Raw genomic sequence first — 27,412 nt, 5'->3', positions numbered from 1 at the left:
GACAGTAGAAAAGATCCATTATGCTGCCTTCTGCAGGAGAGATCTTAAAAACTAAGGCAGATGACGAATAACTGATAAGACCTTCTGCTTGTGGCTTTACCTGCACTGTGCTGCCATTCTGTCATAATAGCAGCAACGTTTTCTGCTTTGCATTTGTGGCCTCAGACACGGAAACCTGAGGAGCAATTGGGTGCAGTTACAAATACAGGGCATCATGCACAAGTTTGTGGTTTGATGTTACAGCTGAAGGGAAGAGTTTACAAAAGCTCTCAGATAATGCTGTGTACAAAAAGGCTTGATAATGATCTTAATTAAGCCACGATGATGATACATGATATGGTTTGGCCAAATTATGTGCTGTATTTAAGCTGGAACTCTATTGGGCTCGTTCTTTTGGCTAATTCTTTTAGATATTCCCTTATACATAGGCTTTTCTTTCCCTCTTAAGATTTCCTTATCAGTATCACAACATTACTTCTTTAATCTAATAATGCTATGAATTTATTCTTATATTATTACGATTTTAAAGGTGCACTCAGTACTTTTTCATCATTAGAGCAGGCACGAGGCCACATAAAGGCCAGAATGGCACCAGTCCACCCAGATTGACGGCTGGTCCACCCAATCAAAACTGCTGGGATATAAGAACAGTTTACAAATAAAAAGAAACTGCATTTTTTCACATGCAAAATAGCTCACATGCATGATAATCATCATATTCCTGTTATAAATATAGTTAGAAAAATGTGTTTTTATTTCAAATAAAAAGTTTGATATGATTATGGTGAACTGAAATTGGTTGCGGTGTGCTTCTTATGGAGTTGCTCATTTTCTCTGCACTGCGCAGCTCTCTACAGTCATGCCGGTAAACAGATCCGCAAGATAATGTATCCACACTTGTCTCACTTCATTTATTATTGCTATTATTATTATTATTATTATTATTATTATTATTTTACATGGTAGTGTGGTAGATGTTTCTGTAGATGACATGGCAGGGTATGAAATTAGTTGGTAATTTTGCTCGTCATCTATCCACAACTGTGTGGCAGGCGACCTTTAATACTTCTCAGAGTGAAAAATGACAAGAAACGCTGTTAGACACAAATATGCATGTTTGAAGAAGCGCACTTGATCATATTTTGGAAAACAGACGAAAGAGAAGCCGTCGATGTGCGTCTCTGATTCGCTGTGTGTTTAGAGATTTATTGGTGTGTTGGCACTCACGCACACAGTGCGAGCATGTCTCGCGGAACACTCGCATATGATGAATTCTCACAATTTTTTGCCTGTTCGTAATCTGGGAACAATTTGCAGGAATATTGTCATCTATGAGAACGCTGAATATGATCTCAGACCATCTCAGGGTGCAAGGACATTGGGATGACAGGTGAATTGTCATATGTGTCATAATTCAGTAGCTGCAACCTCAGAAATGGTTCTTGAACAAGAAGTTTCCCTTCTGTGCTTGTCTACTCTTTAGCCTCCATGTGAATGTAACATTCCCCAACGCTGTAGGACAGCTGTTAAACAGAACATCTGATGCACTCGCGTTTTTCACCAGACCTCTTATTTTACATAGACTACTAACCAAAAGAAATATTTTGCGACATTGCAGCAGCTCCATGAAGCCCAGAACGTAAGCCAAAGGAGAGTTGTCAGATTTTAAAGATTCGATCTTTGGGGAAATAGCCAACGCTGGGTTTCCCGATAATGTTGCAACTTAAGCCTTTACGATCATCTTAACTGATGTTGTTCGTTATTTTACAGAGTAACGCCTGTTTCCCAAACCATCACGTAGATCGTTCATTATAAAGTTGAAATTCGTTACGGGAGCTGTCTGGTCCAAAGGTGCTGATCACTTTGGCAAATATGTCCAGGTGTTTGTCTTCTCAAAATTAAAATAATGTGGAAAAACTAACAAACATGGAAGTTGTTTGTAACCTTATTGCTGAGTACTGAATAAGCATTGATGTGTTAAACATCATCTATGTATATTTATTTCAGAATTCTTTCATGGCTGTCCATTTACACCTCTGCCATCTCTACCCCTGACCTGTGCAATGAACTGGTTGTACTGTACTAAATCAATGCAAAGTATTTAACACAATGAAGGAACTAATTCCTCCATTTAACTCAACATTCGAAACAGGATGACTTGCACCCTAATGGCTAGTAATTAATTCTTACCACCTCCCTCTCTCCCATCATATTCCCTTCCCCCCATTTTTTGCATCATGCTCTGAAGATAGTTCTACTTTTGCTTTGCTTTATCTAATGCATAATGTTCATTTCAGGCCCCTAATTAGGTTTAAATGAAAATTGGCTCTGCAGAAAGATGGATTGGTGGGAAGGTATCAAACCACCCAGCATGTCTTGGAGTTGTGAGGCTGAAAATGCAATTTGGTGGAGCAGTGCTGCGAGGAGCACAGAGTTCATTAATTTTTACGGTGCAGGAACTATCCCAGAGGTGCACCTGACTTGCTTTTAGTCTACCTAGACATGAACACAAATACTGGCCCCTTTGTCTGCCACTCGCTTCTATTGCTGTTCTATTGCTCTGCTGGTCCTTTTATACTGTACATACACACTCATTCACCCACACAGACTTCTTCTAGTGTTCATAGAGGTAAAAAGACACAGCTTATCCAAAAGGAAAAGCCCTTTTATAATGATCTCACGCTGAAAATACCTTATTCTTAATCAGTAGTTTTACAACCTGAGCAGCAAATCTGCATAAGATACTGAGATTCATAAGAACTGTTGATGCTCATTAACCCCACCCATGGGCCTGACTTTACTTTGCTTAAATGAGTTCACATTTACTATATAGTCTGCTGTTCAAAATTTTTCATAATGTTGACAATTTATACATCTGTATAATTTGTCAACATTATTAACTTCTTTTTGACTAGACTATATAGTAAATATGAATTAATTTAAGAAAAGTGACATCAGTTCTGGTGACTTAAGCTCAGTCGACAGCATTTGTGTCATAGTGTTGATTACTACAAAACATAATTTTGACTTGTCCCTTGTTTATTAAAAAAAAAGAAGCAAAAACTGCTGTTACAGTAAAACACTTACAATGAAAGTGAATTTGCCAGTCCATAAAGGTTAAAATTCACACTGTTTCAAACGTATAGCCACAAGACATAAGTATTATATGTGTTAACATGACTTTGCTGTGATAACAATAGTGGATTTACCAGCGTTACAGTGTTTACCAGATTACAGGGTTTACTGACGTTACGTCGTCATGACTATGAAGTTGTAATATTGATTATAACTTTACACAGATAAGGTTATTAAGTTATTTTATCACACTAAAATCATATTAACATGCATAATGTTTACATCTTATCGGTGTACTTTTGAAACAGTGTGTATTTTAACATTTTCGACTTTTTAGTGTGTCATTTCTCACTTTCAGATCCTCCCAAGACCAAATGATCTGAGGTATGCCATCCACATTATCTCTTACTGTATGTCAACAATTGTCTCATTTGTGTCTATTTGGATTTCTTCCAAGGAATTTTTCGAAGTTGAAGGTGATACTTCAATGCAACGTAACTGATTCCTTCATTTAGTCTGAGGTATGAAAGAGCAACCTCTGAGCAGCACAATTTTCCTCTGTTTGAGAGAAAGGACAGAAAGAAAATGGCACAGAAAGTGTACGTTGGGAAGATATTCCATGCGATTGCAGTAAAATGAGGCCTGAAAATGGCGGATAATCGCAGTGTGCTATCAACAGAGGGTGTGCAAACATGAAACTCTGGCTTCACGCTATTGAATCTATAACATAGATGATTGCAGACACATTCAGACTGCTGTGGAACAACCTGTAATGTCACGGCAATGGGAATAGTTGTGGAAACAGCTGAAGAAGAGAGAGAGGTGTAGAGGTGGAAGTCTGTACACGAGCTGTGGTGCTCAGACATTGAAAGCTGATGTTTCAGGCTGCTAAACTACATAATGAGTCGTTGAGGCAGAAAAATATTAGCACCAGGGGAATATTTGGAACATCTCTGGGAAAGAGTAATTAGGAGCTAACCCACAATGACATGATCCAATGAGAAAAAGAGAAAGAGCGAAAGTGAGAAGTCCCATATTTGAGCCCCAGACTAAAGTGTGTGGTGGTGGCATAGTGGGCTAAAGCACATAACTAGTAATCAGAAGATTGCTGGTTCAGTCCCCACAGCCACCACCATTGTGTCCTTGTGCAAGGCACTTAACTCCAGGTTGCTCTGGGGGGATTGTTCCTGTAATAAGTGCACTGTATGTCACTTTGGATAAAAGTGTCTGCTAAATGCATAAATGTAAAGTGATGAGCAGAAGTTTAAAGGAATAGTTCACCCAAAAATAAAAATTCTGTCATCATTTACTCACCCTTATGTTGTTTCACAGCTGTATGACTTTCTTTCTCTCTTTTGTGGAACATAAAATATGTTAGGCAGGATATGTTTATATATATATATATATATATATATATATACACACACACTCACTGAGCACTTTATTAGGAACACTATGGTCCTAATAAAGTGTCTAATGTGGTCTTCTGCTGTTGTTGCCCATTCACCTAAAGATTCAATGTGCTGTGCATACTGAGATGCTGTTCTGCTCACTACAATTGTACAGAGTGGCTATCTGAGTTACCATAGCCTTTCTGTCAGCTCGAACCAGTCTGGCCATTCTCTGTTGACCACTCTCATCAACAAGGCATTTCCGTCCGCAGAACTGCCGCTCACTGGATGTTTTTTTTTTTTTTTTTGCACCATTCGGAGTAAAAATCCCAGGAGATCAGCAGTTACAGAAATACTCAAACCAGCCCATCTGGCACCAACAATCACTAAAATCCCATTTTTCCCCATTCTGATGGTTGATGTGAACATTAACTGAAGCTCCTGCTGCCACACAATTGGCTAATTATGTAATCACATGAACATGTAGGTGTACATGTGTTCCTAATAAAGTGCTCAGTGAGTATATATTCAATATACAGTATATATAGTATATACAGTAAATACTGTATATATATATATATATATATATATATATATATATATATATATATGATGTGTGTGTTTCTTGGTTACTTGCATAACCTCTGTTCCCTGATGGAGGGAACGAGACGTTGTGTCAATGTAGTGACACTAGGGGTCACTCTTGGGAGCCCGAAAAAACTCTAGTCTTTGAAAAAAGGCCAATGAAAATTGGCGAGTGGAAAATTTGCATACCACTCTCCCGAACATACAGGTATAAAAGGAGCTGGTATGCAACCACTCATTCAGGTTTTGTGCTGAGGAGCTGAGACAAGGTCCCGGCCATTTCAGCGGGTAGTCCAGCATTGTGGCAGGAGGGACACAACGTCTCGTTCCCTCCATCAGGGAACGGAGGTTACGCAAGTAACCAGGACGTTCCCTATCTGTCACTCACTCGACGTTGTGTCGATGTAGTGACACTAGGGGTCCCTATAAGAAATGCCACAACTGGCTGAACTGTGTTACGTGAACTGGCGGTGTGTGACGGGCAGACCACTGTGTGCCTCGTAGCCAGCACACCAGGCCAACACATAACCTCCCCCAACGCTGTTATGAGTGTCGAATGGCCCTTCGGGGACAAGTCGATTGCCCAAAAGATAGAGACAGGCTAGCCCAGTCGTGGCCTCTTATCCTCTCTTTTTTTCTCTCTCCCCAAAAAAAGAGTGAAATCTGTTAACCAACTGGGGCCACCAGGTCTACGTCGGGGGGGGTGTCACTCCCAAGGGGAAGACACCGTGGAGACCACACCCCGCCCAGAGGGGTGGGGGGGTATTTTGAGTGGAAATACATCACATGGTCTTGCCAAGCTTTGTCGGAAGTATGTCATGTGGAGAAGTCCCATGGTAGGTCCTACCCTACGGGGGAGGAGTTTCTACAAACATGGTGACTGGGGCAGAGGGGCCTCTGCCCAAGGAAGACGCAGTTTACCAACAGGGAAAGGAATTAGCAGAAGATATATGTCGCATGGGGTTACCTATGGGGAACCAACACATGCGGAGCACCTACCCCAGTACAGGGCTTAGTTAGCACATTTACTGAGCCAGCAGCGAGTTTCTCCGCAAACTCTTCTGCCACAGGGCTCAGAGTAAGTCATCCAGGGAACACAGTTTGTGAACACTACTGGGAGTCAACAGAACATGTCTTCAGCTCAAGGGAGGTGAAAGGCGCTATGCGCAAGTGATACACCCGGCCAGCTGTCCTGGACTTACCTGCTTGTGCCTGCCACTACACGGGACAAATCCGGTTCCACCCAGAGACTGTAGAACTTCGCAAGTGTGTTGGGTGTTGCCCAGCCTGCTGCTCTGCAAATGTCTGTTAGAGAGGTGCCACTGGTCAAAGCCCAGGGGGCCGCCACACTCCTGGTAGAATGGGCTCGTAGCCCTGCCGGGGGCAGCTTGTCCTAAACGTGATATGCCATTGATTTGGGGTCAATGAGCCAGTGGGCAATCCTCTGCTTGGAAACAGCGCTTCTTCGGTACAATGAAGTAGGGGCTGTAAAACTCCTTCTTCATCTCGGCCAGAGGGACAGGCTCTATCGCACCCTTCCGTAGGAGGGTAGTGATTTCCATGCGCAAGGTAGTGAGAACGCCGCTGAACCTGGGCAGACGCCTGGCAAATGAATTGCGTAGCCGAGTCGGACGGTCCGGACCAGCCATCGCGATGGCTTGGAAAGCGCAAGCCACGCATCCAAGCTTCGGGCGAGTGGGACCAAGGGGACAATCTCGTCGGACGTACCGATGGGTGGGGCCTCACGGCGGGGCAGAGCCTGAGGTGTCACGTCGTGGCCGTGCTGAGTTCAGGGACATCGAAGCACTTACCTGGCTCCTTGTGACCACCCCCGGAACAGCTTGGGATGGAAGAGACTGTCACATCGGGGGTGAATTTTTGCCACAGTAAAGGGGCGGGGAGACCGCCGCTGGAGCGCCAAACCTGCCAAAATGAAATGGTCGATGGTGGTCATGATGATGGCCATGCGCACCGGGTATGTGACCCAGGGAGCAAGGAAACCGCTCTTTTGCTGAACTCTTGGGTACCGAAATTAAATGAAAAGGTAACAAAAGATTCTCCTCCCGGCCCTCCACCAGGGGATGGAGTGGTCTGCTTACCAGCTCCAGAGCAGCGAGTTTCCTCCACCGGGGGGATCGCCGAATAGCCCTTGGCTGCCCCACCATCGAGGGTAGTGAGGGCAGGGGAGCTGAAAGATCGGGACTGGGCAGTAAAAGGTGCCTCCACATGATCTTGTCAGCTCCTCGTGCACTTCCGGTAAGAAAGGAACTGGGGCGGGGCGTGGCTGTGAGCGGCGCCGCTAGCCCAGGAACCAGTCATTGAGCCGTGAGGGTTCATGGGAGAGCGGAGTGTTCCACTCTAGCCCGACGCTCGTGGCTGCCCAGGAAACATGTCCATCATCTCTGCGTCAGCCTGTGACTGGGCGACCGTACCCGAGGGGGGAGCCCAGCTGAGGCTTCCGCGTCCGACTAGACGAGCCCGCTCAACGATGCTGCCCTCGAGAGCTCATCACCTTCGTGGGCTCTGAACAAGAGGTCGTGAGACGAGCCAGCGGACTCATCTGGAAGCCCGATCGGGGCAGACGAGCGTGCTGGGGAATGGGAGGTCTGTGGGGGGATATCCGGCGGAGGTGGTCCCATTGGGGTCCCCAAATCGCCCCCAGTGCTAGCCGCGCTGGCCTCATACCCATAGGTAGAAGGACCGGGGCGGGGAGCCGCTGGGGTGGCTTGCTTTCTTACGAGCCGCGACCGCATCGTTGCCATGGACATGTTCTCGCAATGAGTACATGACCCATCCATGTGAACGCTGTCTCCAAATGTGCGTCCAGACAAGAAAGACAGTGATCGTGACCATCAGAAGGTGAGAGATAACGACCGCAACCAGGAATAACACACAAATGGAAAGGCATCTTTAAAAAGACGCGTCTTTAAAAAGACGTTCCATGTGTGCCGCTCTTTTAGAGAAATATACTCTGTTGTAGAATATACACTTTTATTTCTGCCGAAGTGCCCAGGGGCATTCTCTGCAGTGCACCAGTGCAGAGGGGGGAGAAGCCGCTGAAAGGTGCCGTCAGATCCAGCAGAGGTGAATGAACAGCCGTGGGAATTCAGCTCAGTAAGCATCGACCGTTCGGCTCCGAAGAGAAAATCTGAATGAGTGGTTGCATACCAGCTCCTTTTATACCCGTATGTTCGGGGGGAGTGGTATGCAAATACCACTTGCCAATTTTCATTGGCCTTTATTCAAAGACCAGAGGTGTTTCAGGCTCCCAAGAGTGACCCCTAGTGTCACTACATCGACTCAACATCGAGTGAGTGACAGATAGTATGCATGTTTTAAGCATAACATTTATTACATTTTGTTTATATTTTTTATTTTATTTTATTTAGATTGTTTACTCTGTAAGAAATGTTTTTTTTTGTTTTTTTTTTTTGCAGTGAAAATTGCTGAGATCTCTTCAAAAACTCTTCTGAAAACCTAGAAATTTAATTGGAATTTTTAAATTGTGATTTGCTTTTGCTTATAGATATAAATTTTTTCGTGACTATGATTTTATATATATATATATATATAGTTGAAGTCAGATGTTTACATACACTTAGGTTGAAGTCATTAAAACTGATTTTTTAACCACTCCACAGATCTAATATCAGCAAACTATAGTTTTTGCAAGTCATTTAGGACATCTACTTTGTGCATGACACAAGTAATTTTTCCAGCAATTGTTTACAGACAGATTGTTTCACTTTAAATTGACTATATCACAATTCCAGTAGGTCAGAAATTTACATACACTAAGTTAGCTGTGCTTTTAAGCAGCTTGGAAAATTCCAGAAAATGATGTCAAGCCTTTAGACAATTAGCCAATTAGCTTCTGATAGGAGGTGTGCTGAATTGGAGGTGTACCTGTGGTTGTATTTTAAGGCCTACCTTCAAACTCAGTGCCTCTTTGCTTGACATCATGGGAAAATCAAAAGAAATCAGCCAAGATTACCTGAAGGTACCACGTTCATCTGTACACACAACAGAACGCAAGTATAAACACCATGGGATCATGCAGCCATCATACCGCTGTCTCCTAGAGATGAACGTAGTTTGGTGCAAAAAGTTCAAATCAATCCCAGAGCAACAGCAAAGAACCTTGTGAAGATGCTGGAGGAAACAGGTAGAAAAGTATCTATATCCACAGCAAAACAAGTCCTATATTGACATAACCTGAAAGGCTGCTCAGCAAGGAAGAAGCCACTGCTCCAAAACCACCATAAAAACTTCAGACTACAGTTTGCAAATGTACATGGGGACAAAGATCTTACTTTTTGGAGAAATGTCCTTTAGTCTAATGAAACAAAAATTTAACTGTTTGGCCATAATGATCATTGTTATGTTTGGAGGAAAAAGGGTGTGGCTTGCAAGCTGAAGAACACCATCCCAAATGTGAAGCATCATGTTGTGGGGGTGCTTTGCTGCAGGAGGGACTAGTGCACTTTACAGAATAGATGGCATCATGAAGAAGGAAAATTATGTGGATATATTGAGGCAACATCTCAAGACATCAGCCAGGAAGTTAAAGTTTGGTCACAAATGGGTCTTCCAAATGGACAATGACCCCAAGCATACCCCCAAAGTTGTGGCAAAATGACTTAAGGACAACAAAGTCAAGGTATTGGTGTGGCCATCACAAAGCCCTGACCTCAATCCGATAGAAATTTGTGGGCAGAACTGAAAAAGCTTGTGCGAGCAGGGAGGCCTACAAACCTGACTCAGTTACAGCAGTTCTGTCAGGAGGAATGGGCCAAAATTCCAGCAACTTATTGTGAGAAGCTTGTGGAAGGCTACCCAAAAGGTTTGGCCCAAGTTAAACAATTTAAAGGCAATGCTACCAAATACTAACAAATTGTATGTAAACTTCTGACCCACTGGGAATGTGATGAAAGAAATAAAAGCTGAAATAAATAATTCTCTCTACTGTTATTCTGACATTTCACATTCTTAAAATAGTGATCCTAACTGACCTAAGACAGAGAATGTTTTTTACGATTAAATGTCAGGAATTGAGAGTTTAAATGTATTTGGCTAAGGTGTATGTACATTTTTTTTTTTATCCTTATCCAATATATGGGAGCAACTGTAAAAATCTTGGATATGCATTGGTAATAAGGTGTGGCAATCCTGCCTGGAGGAGACAAAGATTACAAGGAGTACATTTTAAAAGCAAGAGACTAAAGCAATTGACTAGATGAGGATAAACAATTTAAATGTTAAATAATTCTCATTTGTGATTTTTCTTTCCAGCAGAAGCATGAACAAACACACACACTGAGACTCAAATCATCTTAACTGTCTTCTAATCTTGGGCATTTTGCCAGATAGGATGTGTAGGAAGTCAAGGACATCCATGGAGGACAACATGATAGTATTTGAGTGCACACACACACACACACACACACACACACACACACACACACACACATACACACGCATGCTTTGAGTGTGTGGTGAGACAGATTTTAGTGTGCTGTCTGTTAGATGCACATAAAGCTGCAATAGGAAAGTGTGTGGAAAACACACACCAGCCTGACCAGCCTGGATGTTCTTTTAGCCTCTCATAGAACGCCCCTCAACAATGACATCAGCCGTTATGTGTTACAATACAAAGAAATGCTCCAAAATCAGTCCGGACTGAACTCATATCCTTCTTTCTCCCATCATGTTCCTGTATTCCTCCAATAACATATCCATTAAAGGTAAAGAAAACCTAAAAAAGAGAAGTGTGGATGGTTTACCAGCAAATTGATTTGAAATTTCACTGTAGCTGCTGTGTTAACATCTTAATATTGTATTTCATGTGACTGGAAAGTACATGCTGAAAATGTCTCCCTTGCCCTCATCAGCATCTGAATAACTAAACGGTGTAAGCAAAGTTAATAGTCAAATGCTGACAACGTGCTTCAAGATTCATGGGACTCCCGAATCCACTCATCAGAATGCTTAATTTTCCAGGAACGCACTAAAGGTGCAGTTATAGGCTTTAAGTATTCAACATTATTTGCAGTGAATATTGGAAAATAGGATATGATGTCACGTTAATTTTCCCACAACACTTTGAAGTTTGTATTCTTTTTATTGAGCCAAGAGGCCAGTCAGTCTGTGTGTTCAGTTCCCCATTTGGTCAAACATTTTTAGCAATAAACATTTTTCAGTTCAGTGTTCGCCAAACATGAATGAGTAAATGATGACAGTATTTTTATTTCTTTTATCCCTTCAAGAGAAGCCTTCCACTGCACTTTGGTAATGGATTGTGTATCTGTATGGCTGCACTCGAGGGCAGCGCAGGCAGCCTGTCTTGCGCTTTAATGCAGTTTGCCATAATGAATGCATTTCCAAATTAGATGACTTTTTTTTCTCCATTATTTTCTTTTGCTCATCCCAGCGGTTATTGATTCAGTTGCATTGCCCCCTGAACTTGACCTTGCTTGTGTTGGTCAATGTCAATAATCTCATCCTCCACTGCCTTTCCTCGTCAGGGCAAGCTATTGATGCTGCATTTAGCAATTGAGACTCTTAGGATCTAAAGATCCATATGCATTTTGCAGGTGTCGGAAAAACAAGTCAGCCAGTTGGTGAGCACAGCATCCTTGACCGAAAGTCAACATGCATTCAAAATTGACCATATTATATATTTATATACGTGTATGTATATGTGTATTTATAAATATATATACAGTATATGAGATCTGGGGCATTTTGTATGAAACTAAATAGGGTACATTTTTATTTAATGCTCCTTTACTTTAATAAAAATTGAAAAGTAGTTTAGAAGGAAAGTCACCGTTGTAAAATTTTTGTGAATAGGCAAACTGAACCGCTTTGAAAACACAGCATGGTTTTGGCCTTGTCTTTCACCATCATCTCTAGTCATTCTGTCAAATTCAGTCAACGATTCGACATTCCCAAGGTTTTAAAGTTAAAACAGCAGGTGTAAGCACACTGCATTTTGTCATTGTGGGATTTTCTGTTGTTGTAGAAATGAATGAGTTTTGTTGTTGAAATCGCTCTGTTTTGAGGATAATGTGAGTATGATGATGCTCTCTCACTCTCTCTCTCTTTCTCTGCGGGTTTTGATATGGATCGTGAGTGGACAGTGCTTGTCAGTTGGAGAGCCCTGTCCTGCTTTCTCTCGGCCCTCCTATCTCTGTATCTGACACAGTTGTTTCTGCTGGTGATGAGCGGAAATAGCACATTGATAAAATACCAAATCACTTCAGTGGGGACTTCACAGCCTCTACAAGCTTTCCATAGACAATTATTCTGCACTGAGCGCCTCTTCAAGGTGTAATCTAACATCTCCGTAGCAACTGAGCTGGAGATTTCCACTTGTGCCTCGTGCGTTCACTCTGTACGTGTGTTTTAGCGTGCAGAGATAATACCAGTTACACTGAAGCTAAGCACATCCAAACAATCAAACATGGTTTTGAGAGTTTTAGACTCTTGCTCTGTGATGCATGGATCATACAGCTTCCTCTTTTAGAGCTAATTATGGTACAGATAAAAGCATGTTTCTAGATGGATGCAAGAATGTTATTGTTGTCACATAACATTTGACCTTAGAGTAAAAATAACTGTTTTATTAAGTAGCATTGTTTGCCCACCAGAAGTCATTTTCAGGTGACCTTTTGTTTTGTTTTTTTGTTAACCATATAAAATGACATAGTGTACTGATCATGTTTGTCTGATACTTCAAATATTATTTCAAATAAATCAAGCAGTGCACTGGTCAAATACATCTGGCTTAAACATTCTAAAAACAGCGTAGAAACAAAACAAAAAATAAATAAATAAATAAACACTTTCATTTCAACAGCCCCTTAGAAGGCAGCATAATTATCTACCTTTTAGAAATGCCTTCACACTGGGAGTTCCCCCTACACATTTAAATGCTGTCTAGATAGGCAACTCAATAGGTTTGAGAGAGAGAGAGAGAGAGAGTGCATGACTGTGAGGTGTCATTAGAGCAGAATGGAGCGGCTTAAATTTTTATGATATAAATGAGGAGAAAAGATGAGCATGGATTATTGAACACATCATCATAAAACTTAAACCAGTCAAAGATGTTAAAAGAAACTAATTAAAACAAATGTTTCAACCTTCACAGGCATAACTTATTCAGAGGCCTGTGAGAAGAGAACGATCCAGCCCTGTCATTATCTCAACTACAGTAAATTATTTAATGACGTTTGTTCTATAAAAAAACATTAGGAGCACATTATGGATTGAAGGACACAGGGTGGGATAGAAAGCCAATGGGAGATTTAACTTACAGTTGGACTTGCATAGAATAGATTTTAACTGTTGAATTGTTTTGATAAATCAATATTTACATATATAAATTGCATGTATAAAATCTGTATTAAAGAGCTGTTCATGAATTAAATAGAGAATTTAAGGCTTTATCAATTATGAATTAAAATTCATTTTCATGTATTGGAAGACCTTGTGGGTTGCATATTCCGTACGTTTATCTTCTGTTCTAATTAAGCGAAGAGATTTATAATGATTTTAAGGATTTTTAAATGTGTAACTTTTTTGTACCACTTGCGTTGTTTAATGTCTTTAGTATTGTTTAGTGAACAAAAACAAAGTTTCAAAATTAATCATAGTTCAACTTTTATCAAAATATTCCAACTTGTTGTCATGATTATTGAAGAATTAAAAGCTCTGATGCAACATTTTGTAAATACAGAATTGCAAAAAATCATATTTTGTTAAATTGAATATTTATACTGGCATATAAATGTTTAAACTAAACATAAATCTTACATCCACAGGTGTGTGTTTATTGCCGTTACACAAAGTCTTCAAACTTCCAATCAGAACTAAGAGTCGGAACTATTGGTTTTATTATTTGTGTGCAGTTTTCATTTTTGTTGACGTTGCAGTTTCTCTACTCTATATATGTTTCTGTACTGCATTGGGTACTATCCTGTAAAAATCAGTGTGACTTTTTCAAGAGTTGCTCTCTGAAATGCATACTTTCCGACTGAGTTTCCAGCTGCCTCTTTTAGAAACATTTACTGCATTCAAAGACGACTGAACAATGAAACAAGGAGAGTCTGTAATTTCTGAATCAGCTAATCACACGTTGTAGTTGGTTTGGGCTCATCATCTCATTAACTCACAGCACTTTTACATGCGACTAAATGTGTGCAAGAGATGCAGATCTTTGTATGTATGTTGTGCAGGTGTGTGATGGGGCGTTCAGCCCTGATCAGAGATTGTCTTGAGATTTATCAATTACAACGTGATGCATTGCATCTGATCCTTTCTAATGAGATCAGATGTGGATGGAAATGAGCCAGGTAAAACAAGGGAGTATATATCAATATGAAATCCAAAACTGTATATATTTACTTTCATAATGCAAAAATTCAGCGCTAGATTCGTATTCTGCCTCTGTTTAATGTGTCTTTATGTAGCACCATAACGTCTCTCTTCTGATCTTCCAAGCTGACTCTAAATGCATACTTGTTCAACTTGACTGACCACTGCAGACTTATCATAAACAGTTAGCATGTGAGTTTCGCCGGATTATATGGCTTCCCATTGTGTCGTCCACGCGAGCATTGACAGCTTGATGAATTAGGCCTGACACTTGCCAAAATAGCCGTCCTCTGTGCCAGCTGCCAGTAGAGCGTCTATACTCCGTTAATTGAATTGGCAATTTGTGTAACAGTACCTGCCCCTGAGCCTTCGGTGAAGTCAGGGACCACCATTTAGCTCCAATAATCCAGGACTAGGGAATAAGAGGTCAGAGCTTCACAAAATATTATTGAAGATTTGAAATGACAGTCAGAAACCTTGCTGCCAATTTCCCATTCAATGAGAAATAAATTAACCATAGCAATAATGTTGACTTATAAAAGTTAAATTTAAATTGACTTTCTAATAGCACTAGCGATTTGAAATTGCCACTGCGTGCAGTAACAAATTGCATTTACTGCAGTCTTACACCAAATGCTGTTTGTGACATGCCGGGTATTGAAGACTTGCATTATTTATTGAAACTGTCAGATGGAAACCAAAATTGTCTTACAATAAAATGGCATTAGTCCTGAATTGGAAATCAGAGAAGGACTTTGTCCATTTGCATGTACGTGATTTGGCATTAAGGACTTTTGGATATTGTTCCTTTGCTGTTCTAGGTATACAACACTTTTCCTTAATGTTCATCTTAGTGGTTTCTCAATATCTGTTTTTAATGTTTGATTATTTTTTATTTTTTTTGGAATGCCCAATTCCCAGTGTGCTCTAAGTCCTCGTGGTGGCATAGTGACACCCACAATCTGGGTGGCAGAGGATGAATCTCAGTTGCCTCCACGTCCGAAACTGTCAATCCGTGCATCTTATCACGTGGCTTGTTGAGCACGTTACCGCGGAGACATAGCGTGTGTGGACGCCCACGCTATTCTCCGTGGCATCCACGCACAACTCACCACGCGCCCCACCAAGAGCGAGAACCATACATTATAGTGACCACGAGGAGGTTACCCCATGTGACTCTAGCCTCCCTAGCAACCGGGCCAATTTGGTTGCTTAGGAGACCTGGCTGGAGTCAATCAGCACACTCTGGATTCGAACTCGCGACTTCAGGGGGTGGTAGTCAGCGTCAATACTCACTGAGCTACCCAGGCCCCCTCAATGTTTGATTTTTTAATTTTTATAGTACATTTGGTCCCTGTAATCCAGAATATTTGGTTGCTAACTTATGCCTCTCCACATGTTTTTTTGACAAATAAGGGGCCATTAACACAGGATGTGGTCTTGTACTTAAAAACAAATAGACGCCGCACAATGGAATGGAATTTCAGTATTGCACGAAATGCTGAAGAAAAAGCCAGACACGTCGCATTTGTCATATTTGTCCATCTAGCACATTTTTGCATAGACCAACAATAAAAAAAATAGCACAGACGGACTACTCTAGCAGTTTTTAAAAGCTTTGTGAACAGTATCTTCTGCCAGGAATCTAAACATTTTGATGATACCAAAACTCAATAACAGATCCTCTAGCTGACACTTACCATGCTACAGAACTCTGCTGTATATTTTACAGTGTCGTTACTGTATTGTGCGGCACTTATTAGGGGAGATTTGATGTATTTGCGTGTGTTTCCTCTGTAATTTATTTGTATCTGCTCAATCTGCCGTGGCAGGGAGCTAAACTAGGGGAGATGCATTATGGAGAATCATGGCAGGACAGACATTGTGTTGCCTCTCCGCTCCCGTAAGCTCTCTATTCATATATCATTTGCATCACTAGCAAAATGAAGCAGATTAATAGAGCATAATTCCTGAGATCAATATGCAATTATATTCATCTCTCAGGCTACTCGGGCAGCCATGCAGAGGAAAGGGCACTGAATTCCTGCCTTGTCCAGCCATACAGACATGTCATTGGGCATTATTGAGCACACGCTTAAACAAGGGCATGTGAGAAGTATAAGGCAGTGGTTCTCAACCTTTTTTACTCTAAGGCCCTCCAATGTCCAAGACAATATTTGAAGGCCCCCTCGCCCGAAACTAGATCTGTCTGATTAAAATAATTAATCATGGATCATTTTTGATTTTAGAAGTTTCAGAAAGAGTCTGTTTATAAATTGTAGGCATACATCTTGAAGTATTTTTTTAGCATTTTAATTAAGGTTGATTATTTTAATTATTTTAATATTTCTTATTTTAAATTAATTGTAAGTCTTGAGGCCCCCTTGGAAGTGTGCTGAGGCTGGTTGAGAACCACAGGTATAAGGCACTTTCACTTGACTAGCGTCAACTAGCATCAAGCTACAGCGTTACTTCAGCACTGCGTTGTACACATGTCAAGAATTGTTACTTAACACTTAAAGTTCTAGCAATTTCAAAGCAATAGTGACCTTATTTGCCTCTCAAAAGCATAGTTAATGGTTGCTGGAGAATTAGCTTGACTTTTGTTTGCTATCTCTATTTTCACTGTTTACTGCCTACACTTCCTGCTTTCTTGCAAGCTAGTAACTCCGTAAAATCATACAAATAAATATGGCATTCAAAATTGTTATTTAAAGCTATTTAAACAGCCAGTAGGTTTTAGTGATGTCACAGTCTTGACTCTTGAACCGTGATTCGCTACTTGTTAGTCGGTTGCAGGTTGTATTAGGGGTAATTCTCAAACTAGAGAGCATTTGATTGAACAAAAATCTGTGTAGTTGAAGGTGAGTCTTCAGTATTTTAGGAAAAGTCTCGTCTCTCATTTTCTTTAAAAAAAAAAAAAAAGCAAAAGTCAAGATGAATAAGGGCCAATTTTTGGAGGGTTTATATAAAAGCATTTATATTAATTTTTCTGTTAAAACTAGTGTATTATTTGAGCTGTGAAGTTTTAGGGTTTGTTGACATTACATCGTCATGGCAACAAAGTTGTAAAATTGGCTATAACTTTATATACAGAAGGTTAGTAAGCGATTTTATCACTTTAAAATCATGTTAACACGCATATTGTTTACGTCTTGTGGCTATACTTTTCAACAGTATTTTAATGTTTACAGATTGGCCCCATTCACTTTCTTTGTAAGTGCCTTTTGTGTTAACCAACATTATGTCACAAATGCTGTCGATTTGGCTTAACTTGTATTGAACCTGGAATGTTCCTTAAAGACTTCTTCCACTTGGTTCTCTTGTGAGATTCTAGAAGCTCAAAGACCTCAAGATATTCTCATGCTCTACATGAGACGGCTCCAGCGCTGGGAACTGTTAAGTTGATCTGTTTAAGACCGAATGTTCTCTTGAATCCAGTGTCAGGTCTTCAAGGCTTTTTATGACATCACTGGCCGTTCTGGTCGCCAATGAGAATGAGAAGTTTGGCAGCAATGCAACACACTTCACAGCTTCACACATCAACTGATTGCTTACAAATCACATTACAGCACCAATGTGTATGCCTATCTGAAGGTCAAAATAAAGTCTTTGTGTTGAGATACCTCACCAGTGTTATTTTGTTCAATTTGCCGGATATGTTCACTGTCTTTACATTTTTCTCTCAGCCAATTTAAATGTAATTATTTTATTCCCTTAGATAAAAGTACTTTGGCACTACAATTGTTCAGTGATAGTACAATTAGTAATACTGTGGTATTTTTATATATACCATCGTACTGAAATTAATGTATTTACTGGGTACTACCAAAGTACATGTCCAAATAACCATCATAGTACCATGGTACCATGTCCCAAAACCATGGTATTAATATGGAACTTTTTGGTATTTTTTGTGTGGTTCATTTTTTCAAATGGTACAAAAAGTACTTTGGTGGTCACTTACAAAAAAGTAGCCTCACAGTACCAAAAATACCATGGTAATTTGTTGGTACATTTCCAAAAAGCATGGTACTACCAGATGGTATTAGATGGTAATAATATGGCATTGTATCATCTTATTTACATGGTATTTCACAGACTACCATGGGACTACCATGGAAAATGTCCCAAAAGCCATGCTTCAATTCCAAATAAACCATTGCAATACCATGGTAGTTCCTTTTTTGGTGACACAGAGAATATGCAGGGGTGCAAAATGCTAGCATTTCTGAGATGGTTATTAAGAGTGGGACACCAGTGGTCTTAGAGGTGGCCTTAGACTACTCTGAAAGGAAACTGTTTAACATTTTAGCTTTTTCATTATGAAATATTAACACAAAATAGTTTGGAGTTTGAAAAGCTCTTCAAGGTCAAGGAATTTGGAGGACACATGGCTGATTTCCATCATCTTTCATAGCCAAGGATGCTTGTGTGCTGAGAGCTTTTGTCTGGAGATGTCATCTGTAAGGATAGAGAGGAGAGTAATTTGGAGCTGGTCAAGTGTACTCTTAACTTTCATATATCCCTCATCTTCTTATTTGAATTGGTGTATGTGTGTGTGTGTGTGTGTGTTCAAAAGTGATTCTTTGCCAGGTCACAATATATGCTGTTTTCACACTTGTTTGGTTGACACAGCCTGGGTTTGATTCAGGTCTTTTTTCATATTGCATGATTTGGATATGATTGCCAGTGGTGAGTGAATTGAGAAAATATACTGGACATACTGGCCATGAAACTGTATGATATCCACGAGATGAACGCAATGATTTTGTTCCTCATATTTTCGGTTCAGTGACTGTTGCGCACTATTCCATGCAGTTATCTCTGTTATCAAGTATACTGCACATTTTGACAAATGTAGTAGATCGTCCAGGTATTCCTACATATACAAAATACAGAACATGTGTATACTGTGCACAATATACTGTACATACTGTAGTATATATTGCAGCAATAGTAACAGAATTAAGGTACTATGCTATTCCAGACGTTCCAGTATGCTATTCCAGAAGTTTTGTGTACAGGCATGTGTGTGCATGCTTTGATGTGCATGTCTGTTTGCATGCAGTCTCTCACCGTGCAATCCTCAGGGCGTAAGAGCTCCCTCTGCTGTTTGCTGTGCGCTGAGTGTCTATGTGTCCCACCGGCTTTGAATTGTTTGTGTTCCCACCTGCAGTGGAGGCTACTGACCGTGCAGCTCAAGGGATCCCAGCTCTCTCTCTCTCTGTCCTTCAGCTGTTGCTGCCCTTCTTGCTCATGTTATGCCATGGATTTTCCTCTGGGGTGGACACAGGGCTTAATGCTAAAAGCATTACCGGAGGGGAGAAGTGTGTTTACCCAGCTTGAGTCTCTCTGAAGGACAGGGGCCTCTCATTTTCTTTCTCGGCACCTCTCGTATGTGCTCACCTGGGGCCCGGTGTCCTCCTGAACCCCAAACACTCTCCCCGAACGCTAAACTGTTGTTTGCATCTGGTCCTTGAGACTCCTAAATGGCCGTTCAGTGCTTTATTACATCATTAATTGCATTTAATTCAGCAATATTACCCAGACGCCTGGCTAAGCTCGGAAAATTAAGTACAGAGCACTTTGTTATAAAATTCTCTGTAATGAGCTCTGATGGGACAAGCTCTGTTAAGTTTGAAATCACCCCAGGCCATTTATTAGCAGACTCTGGACTGACTTTAAAGTTGGAAACTTTTGGAAAAAAATGCCCTAAGGGCGCTGTGCTCCATGTGCTTTGCGGCTCAATGGATGTGGCGATATTAGTCCTGCTATAAACAGCGGGCTTTGTAGCGCCGATAATATGCAGAGGGACATCCATTCAGAGGGATTTTGATTTGCATCTGTGTATTTACAGTACTGGCGGCTTAGTATTATTGGAGCGAAAGTGTCTGTTCAACAGTTTACCATAGCTATTTAAAATAATTTAAAAATTATTCAAAATCCATTTCCAAGTTCATTTAGATTTAAAGTGAATGTGCGCGTGTGCATGCTGAAACTGAGATACTTACACTGTGTTTCTCTCCGCAGCTATCGGGTCCCAGCGTAGGCGGAGCCCCAGCGCTGTTGCCTCAGACATCTTTGAGCCTCACCTTGGCAGCCACATCCTGCAGGTAAGATGAGATACAAACTGTTTAAACTGACTTTGTTCTTTAAAAAATCTCCTGATGTCCTTAGACTCAATTTTGAGACTAACATATTAACACATACACACGCTGATGAAGAGATATCAGGTGTGTAGATGACAACCAATCATAAATTGGTTTTATATATATATATATACACATTATACTGTATATATGCTTTCTATTTAAACAAATTTAGAAATGGGTCTGTCTATCATCTGGTTGTTGGCAAGTTTTACATAATTGCATATTTTCCACATATACTGGCCACTGTTTTGCTGGTGGAATTTTGAAGTGACGATGAATTAAATATATGTTATAATTTCATCATTTACTCTCCTTTATGTTGTTCCAAACCCATTTAACTTTCTTCTGTGGAAAGCAAAATTTTAAGTTTTAATGAATGTTTTTGTCATTTTTGGTTGAAATATCCCTTTAAAAGTCTTATGAGTGAATTACTTTTTTCTGCACACAAACAAAGATTTTTAGAAGAATATTTCAGCTCTGTAGGTCCTCACAATGCAAGTAAATGGGTACCAAAATTTTGAAGCTCCAAAAGGTCATAAAGGCAACATAAAAGACTCCAGTGGTTTAATCCATATCTAAAGAAGCGATATGATAGGTGTGGATGAGAAACAGATCAATATTTAAATCTTTTTTTACTATCAATCTCCACTTTAACATTCTTCTTATTTTGTTTTTCTTCGTGCATATTGCCACCTACTGGCAGGGAGGAGAATTTACGGTAAAAACGGACTTGAATATTGTTCTGTTTCTTATCCACACCTATCATATATCTTCTGAAGATATAAATTTAACCACTAGAGTCTATGGATTACTTTATGCTGCCTTTATGTGCATTTTGGAGCTTCAAAATTTGGGTACCCATTCACTACCTACAGAGCTGAAATATTCTTCTAAAAATCTTTGTTTGTGTGCTGCAGAAGAAAGAAAGTCATACACATCTGGGATGGCATGAGGTTGAGTAAATGATCAGATAATTTAGATTTTTTTTTATGGGAACTATCCTTTTAATAATCTGCATTTTCATTTAGTAAAAAGGCAACATTATCAAATCTCAGTAGATTAGAGGTATGTTATCTTATATGAATGGTGTCACAGTCTACCGGTATGTGACATCTATGAGCTTTTTAACATGCGAGTAAATAATAAATGACACATCCTGAGGTCTACCTGTGTTTCAGGAAAGCTCAAGTGGCTGTGATTTTCCTATATTTCACCTCAGAGGGTTAAAAAAAACAAATTTTTTTATCCATGCTTAGCCACAGCATCGATGTCCTTTCAAATTCCTTTTAATGACACAGAACGAAAAGCGCAAATTACACTAGTCACCTGTGTCCAAAAAAGCAGATAAGGAATATTTAAATAATGTTCGGTGGTCCCTGGACTGCCAGCGCTATTCCCTTTCGACAGGTTAAGTGTGTGACAGAGAAGCGGAAATTTATAATTAACACCAATACCAGACGGGAAGTCTGTCGAGGCGTGGCCTTTTCAAGGAAGGACTTGTTCCTGGCAAATTGTCCCCATTAATCTTCAGCTTAATTGATTGTGAAAAGTTTTAGGATGACATTTTAAAAAAGCATGCTCGGCTGGTGATTGATCGGAAGAAAATGAACTAATAATGGATGCAAGGCAGTCATTAGTTGTCGAGCGCTGAGGCTAATTTTAGACAGCTTAAAGCGTGTTTGATAACGTTTAATAAAGAGGACGGAGGGGATGAGCTGCTAACCGGCACTTTACCCAAAGATAGACACAACGGCCTGCACATATGTGAATAATACACACATATACAACATGTGGTTTTACATAGGAATGGTCTTGTATATCAATTTGCATGTATTTTTAAAATACTCACAAGGTTATGTCAGGGCAAATGCTTTTACCTTCTTAGTGGTATAGCAGAACATCAAATCAAAATGCGCCATATTTACATTCTTAATATACTCAATATTTCTCTGGTCTTATTGTGCATGATTCATCTGTTCACTTAATTCTAACGAAAAAAATATATATATTTTTTGATCTTTCATCAAAATTGTATCTCTTTTTAAATGTTTCTCTCTCTCTCTCTCTCTCTCTCTCTCTCTCTCTCTCTCTCTCTCTCTCTCTCCTGCTGATGTAATCAGGGCCACAGAGGCTGGGGGAAATAATATTAACCAATTATATTGTAGCCTACTTTTCATAATTCAATCAAATAAAATCAAGCACCACCCTACATTATTTCCCAAATATTTCCCAAATCAAATAATTTGTATAAATTGTATTAGTAATTTAGCTTATAATAATTAAAATAATTGGAAATATAATATTTAATAAATATTATAATTCAAATCATTTAAATACTTTATATCATGTACAGATATTGTGGCAACAAAAAAGTAAAGCATGTAGACAATACTAAAAGTGGCTTTTTTCATATCGTTGAACATAACCTTATTATTATTGCAATAAATGAATGTGTTAAATCGACATATATTTAGAAAATATGTAAAATATTATATTTGTTATATATTATATAACACACACACACACACACACACACACACACACACATATGTGTGTGTGTGTGTGTGTGTGTTATATAATATATAACAAATATAATATTTTACATATTTTCTAAATATTGTCAGATTGGATGAGTAGTGCTGGTTAATTTTCTTGTTGCTGCTTATAGGAACTTGATTCAGTTATATGATGCTCTAATGGAAAGATATTTGCATTAGAATGAATGAACTACAGAGTTGAACTTGAAATTCTAAGCTTTTGCTCTGTCTAGGTTGCTGTAGGCAAATTCGTGCTGTTGTATTGTGTGACTGGTGTGACCCAGCTGACCCGGGGACCAGACTTGAGCACAGAAAATCCTCTGTGTTCCTTTGTTTATGCACAAATAAGCTGAATACATTTACCACCCAGTTTTGTCAACCCAGATAATCTATTTTATAATTTCACCCACAGACCTGTTTTTATATGCAAAGACAGCTGCTCTAAAATGCTGATTTCTCACCACTATTTAATGTCATGGCAGGATAATATCAATGTTGTCTTTTTCTGTCCCAACTCAAACAGTAGCCCATAGAAAACTGGATAGAGGTTATGTATTATAGGCTAAAGGATGGTTGTTGTAATACTTGTGGTTTTTAAAGGGACATATCATGGAAAACAGACATTTTCTTGATCACAAAGGCAATTAATTGGTCATCCGTGAACATGTCACACTAAGCGATCAAAAACTAATGGTTTTGCTCTACGGCAAAATAAATCTTTTACGATCAGTGAAAGTTGTCTCAGACTGCGACATTGTGGCATTTTAAGTTTTTTTTTTTTTGTCTGTTTTAACATGGTTAACTCACCCTACTATTCCTCCAGTAGTGTCTCTGCCCGCCTGAGGGTGATGCTGTTCCAGCGGTGTCAGTACGGTCTGCACAAGTGCTTGCGGCCACAGAAATGATGGTTGTGTCCACTCCCACAGTGCATTGTCATTTGCGTGGGCAGCGGGCCGGATTGTTTCCGACCGCAGCTATAGGTCATTAGCGGAGAGCTCAGAAGTCCTCTGTCCACATGGCTAAATAATAGCATTTATATCACCCAGATCATGCTTAGCAAGAGATAAAATATAGATGCAGGGCTTCGTTTAAAGGCCGATGAGAGCTTAGTAGTCTGTGAAGGGCAAAAGCAGTGGATGATCATGGACACAGCAAGGAAAAAGAGAACCTTAGTCTGGGCTTTTTGGGAGAAAAGGCTCGTCAGTAAATTAAGCATGAGTTAATGGATAGTTTACAAAGCCACTAAATGTTTATGATCATGCATGTTTTGGGAGCTGCCATATGGCCTGACCTTGACTGCTGTCAGATAGTTTTTAGCTTTTATCACGCCAGACTGTATTTGGCTTTCAGCCTCTATAAACATCAGAAAACAAGCTATGTTTGCTATGAAACCTATTTTGCCACTTAAAGAGATAGTTCAACCTCATCTTTTACTCACCTTTTACATGTCGATCCAAACCCTTATGAATTTCTTTTTTTATGTAGGACATAATAGGAGATGTTTTACAGAATATCTCGGTCGATTGCTTAAAAAAAGCACCCAAAAAATCATAAAAGCAGTCCATGCAATTTGTGTGTCCAATTCCATGCCTTCTGAAGGCATACGATAGGTCATATGGCATGACAATTTAGCATACTACTGTTTTAAATGTTTGTTGTTGCATAATGTGTACTCAGGGATGGACTAACCACCGAAACCGATTGGGCTGTTGCCCAGGGGCCTCTAAACCCAAAGGGCCCCAAGCTCTAAATCAATTATTTATTTATTTTGAGATATCTATTATAAATCCACGTAAATGTCAGCCTTATGTGAAATACCATTTGTTCGGCCGAATGCGTGCTGGATGACTCGAGTGCGTGCTCAGGGAATCTGCGTCTCACAGGTGTCTGATTTACAAAATGCTTCCAAACACAAAGATAAGGTGCAGTTTACCCTGGCTGTGTGCAAAGCTTTAAATTCAAATTCATATCAAGTGACAGAATTTGTGCAACAGTATAAACATAAAATGTTTATGTCCTGCATGCATTTAATGTTTAATGATAAAGAGAGAGGTGCCTTAATACCTTAGCTATGTGCACGGTAACCTTTTGTGATATTTGGTTAAACGCGAGAGTTCACGAATGGTTATTCTGTTATTTGTTGGGAGTCTTGAATCAAGAACGTTTATTGCCATGGATGCGTTAAACACAATCTCAGATAGCGGGGAATAAAGTGCACAGTGAGCTATGAGCCTAAATAGCACAACAGGCCTACATAAACCTTCAAATGATAAAATCCCGATAAAAACAAAAATAATCTCTGTCCCTGCCTGCAACATAGTAGGCCTATTCATAATCAGTGGAAAAGGCATAATTCTGCCCGGGCAGGTTCACTTTCCATAAGGCAGCGAACGTTACGGATTATAGGATTTCTTCGGGATGCTTTGATTTTTAAATGATTCAGAATTTAACTTGTGTAATTATTGTCTGCACACCAGAGCAAAAGAGGGAAAAACACTCACTGTTTATCAAGCGCTGAAACTATGCCAGGTGAAAAAAAAGTCACATTAAGTCCTCTTTGCAACCTGAACTTCGATTTGTGACACCAGCGTTGATAAAGCTTAATGCAGCACAACAAATGATGAAACAGAACACAGGTGTCTCGAGATGCATTAATAAATATTGAAATTATTTTTAAGTTAACAGTGTCTAAAAAAAATGCGACGGTCCTGCACAACCAATTGTAAAACAGAATGCAGGTGCCTTGAGGTGCGTTTAAAAATATTAAAGTTCTTTTAAACTTAACAGTCTCTAAAAAAAAAATGCAACGGTCCTGCGCAGTAGGCCCTACGATGAAAAAAGTGAGTTTTGGCACAACGATCAAAGACATCCGTCCAGTGCGTTTACATGGCTTTGACGCACGTGTGAAGAACCCGTAACTTGCTCTATAGCCTACTTGAAAAACTGACCCGGACCTGGCCCAAAACCTGTAGGTTTGTCGGGTGCCGTCAGACTGGAGACCTCTAAACACGTGCAGAATAACCGAATAGTGATTTTGGTAATTGAATACCATGCACATCTCTGTTAATAACGCATGTTTTTGGATCGATTCATTATTAAAAAATATATATATAATTGGCCGTGTAATTGCTACAAACTTTTCTTCCGTCAATTTGAAAAATCCAACCAAATCTGGCATGCGTCCTGTAGCGCATAAGGGTGAGCGTAGTCACATGACACGTCATGGGGGGCCTCCATGGTGTACCGGCCCATGGGCCTCTCAGTTCTTAATCCGTCCTTGTGTGTACTGTTTCACATACTATTTTATTTAAATAGTATGTACAGTAGAAAGCAGTACCAACATAGTGTCAGGAAAACTGTGGTTTTCAACCTGTGGTTGTACTCTTTTGGCCATTCATCATTTTGCATTCATAATATGGTTGCGACAGAGAAGTTATCTGAAAGTGTTTGATCTCCACTGAACAAATTAATGCTGTTGTTTGTTGCTTATTGGCATTTTTGATGTGTTATAGTGATAAAGGATGATGTGCTGTAAGACACTGGGAGCCTTAATTACAATTGGAGAGTGTGTGTGTGTGTGTGTGTGTGTGTGTGTGTGCGTGTGTGTGTCTGCACCTGTGGTGAGTGCTGGGGTGACAGGATACCAAACACCTCTTAATATGTCTCGCGGCTTCAAGTTCCCGCACTCAATCTTTCATCAACTCCTTGTTTACTTTTTTGCCTTTCATTCTTCTCTCTTCATTCTCTTGTTGTTGTTGTTGTTGTTGTTTTTTTGCATCGTCTTTGTTGTTTTTGGCTTGTTTGTGATAATAGGGCTTGGATTAAAAAAGAAAAGAAAAAAAACAGACACTTTGAAAACCCTTCGATCTCCACATCGGCGGAAAGCGCAAAGACGACAGCTATAGAAATGACAGCTGTGTACATTTGCATAACATCAAGGCGGAGCGAGGCAGTGTCTTTGAACCTGTCTGCGTGCAGCTCTCATCGCATGTAATCACAGGTTGATTTGCGGTTCAGAGGAATCGCCATCAAGGTGCTGATGCGACGGAGCATGGCTCTGCGTAAGAGCAAGTAGACGGTGGCATAGACAAAAACAAATGCATTTAAGGAAGATTTTCTTCACCTCACAGGGCCTCATCTTCAAAATGTCAAGCCTATCTCGTATATTTTTAGATGTTGTGCCCCTGATCTAGAGTAATATGTCACTTACTGTAATTCTAGAGGTTAATGGGTCTGTTAACGCAAAATTGAAAATTCCGTAATTATTTACTCACCCTTGTGTCGTTACAAA

At 39.9% G+C, this 27,412-nt stretch overlaps 1 protein-coding gene across 3 annotated transcripts in view; it reads left to right on the top strand.

Moving 5' to 3' along the window:
- Nucleotides 1–27,412, top strand: part of LOC127455490 (neuronal PAS domain-containing protein 3-like) — a 425,888-nt gene that overhangs the window by 189,918 nt on the left and 208,558 nt on the right. For all 3 annotated transcript variants that reach the window (XM_051723438.1, XM_051723437.1, XM_051723439.1), the window contains one exon: nucleotides 20,463–20,545. In XM_051723438.1, the coding sequence (XP_051579398.1) occupies nucleotides 20,463–20,545 (83 nt within the window). The remainder of the gene's footprint in view (nucleotides 1–20,462; nucleotides 20,546–27,412) is intronic.

The sequence above is a fragment of the Myxocyprinus asiaticus genome, chromosome 17 (genome assembly GCF_019703515.2).
Source record: "Myxocyprinus asiaticus isolate MX2 ecotype Aquarium Trade chromosome 17, UBuf_Myxa_2, whole genome shotgun sequence".
Lineage (NCBI taxonomy): Eukaryota > Metazoa > Chordata > Actinopteri > Cypriniformes > Catostomidae > Myxocyprinus > Myxocyprinus asiaticus.
Note: the sequence above shows the minus strand (reverse complement) of the source record. Positions and strands in the feature narration are given on the sequence as shown.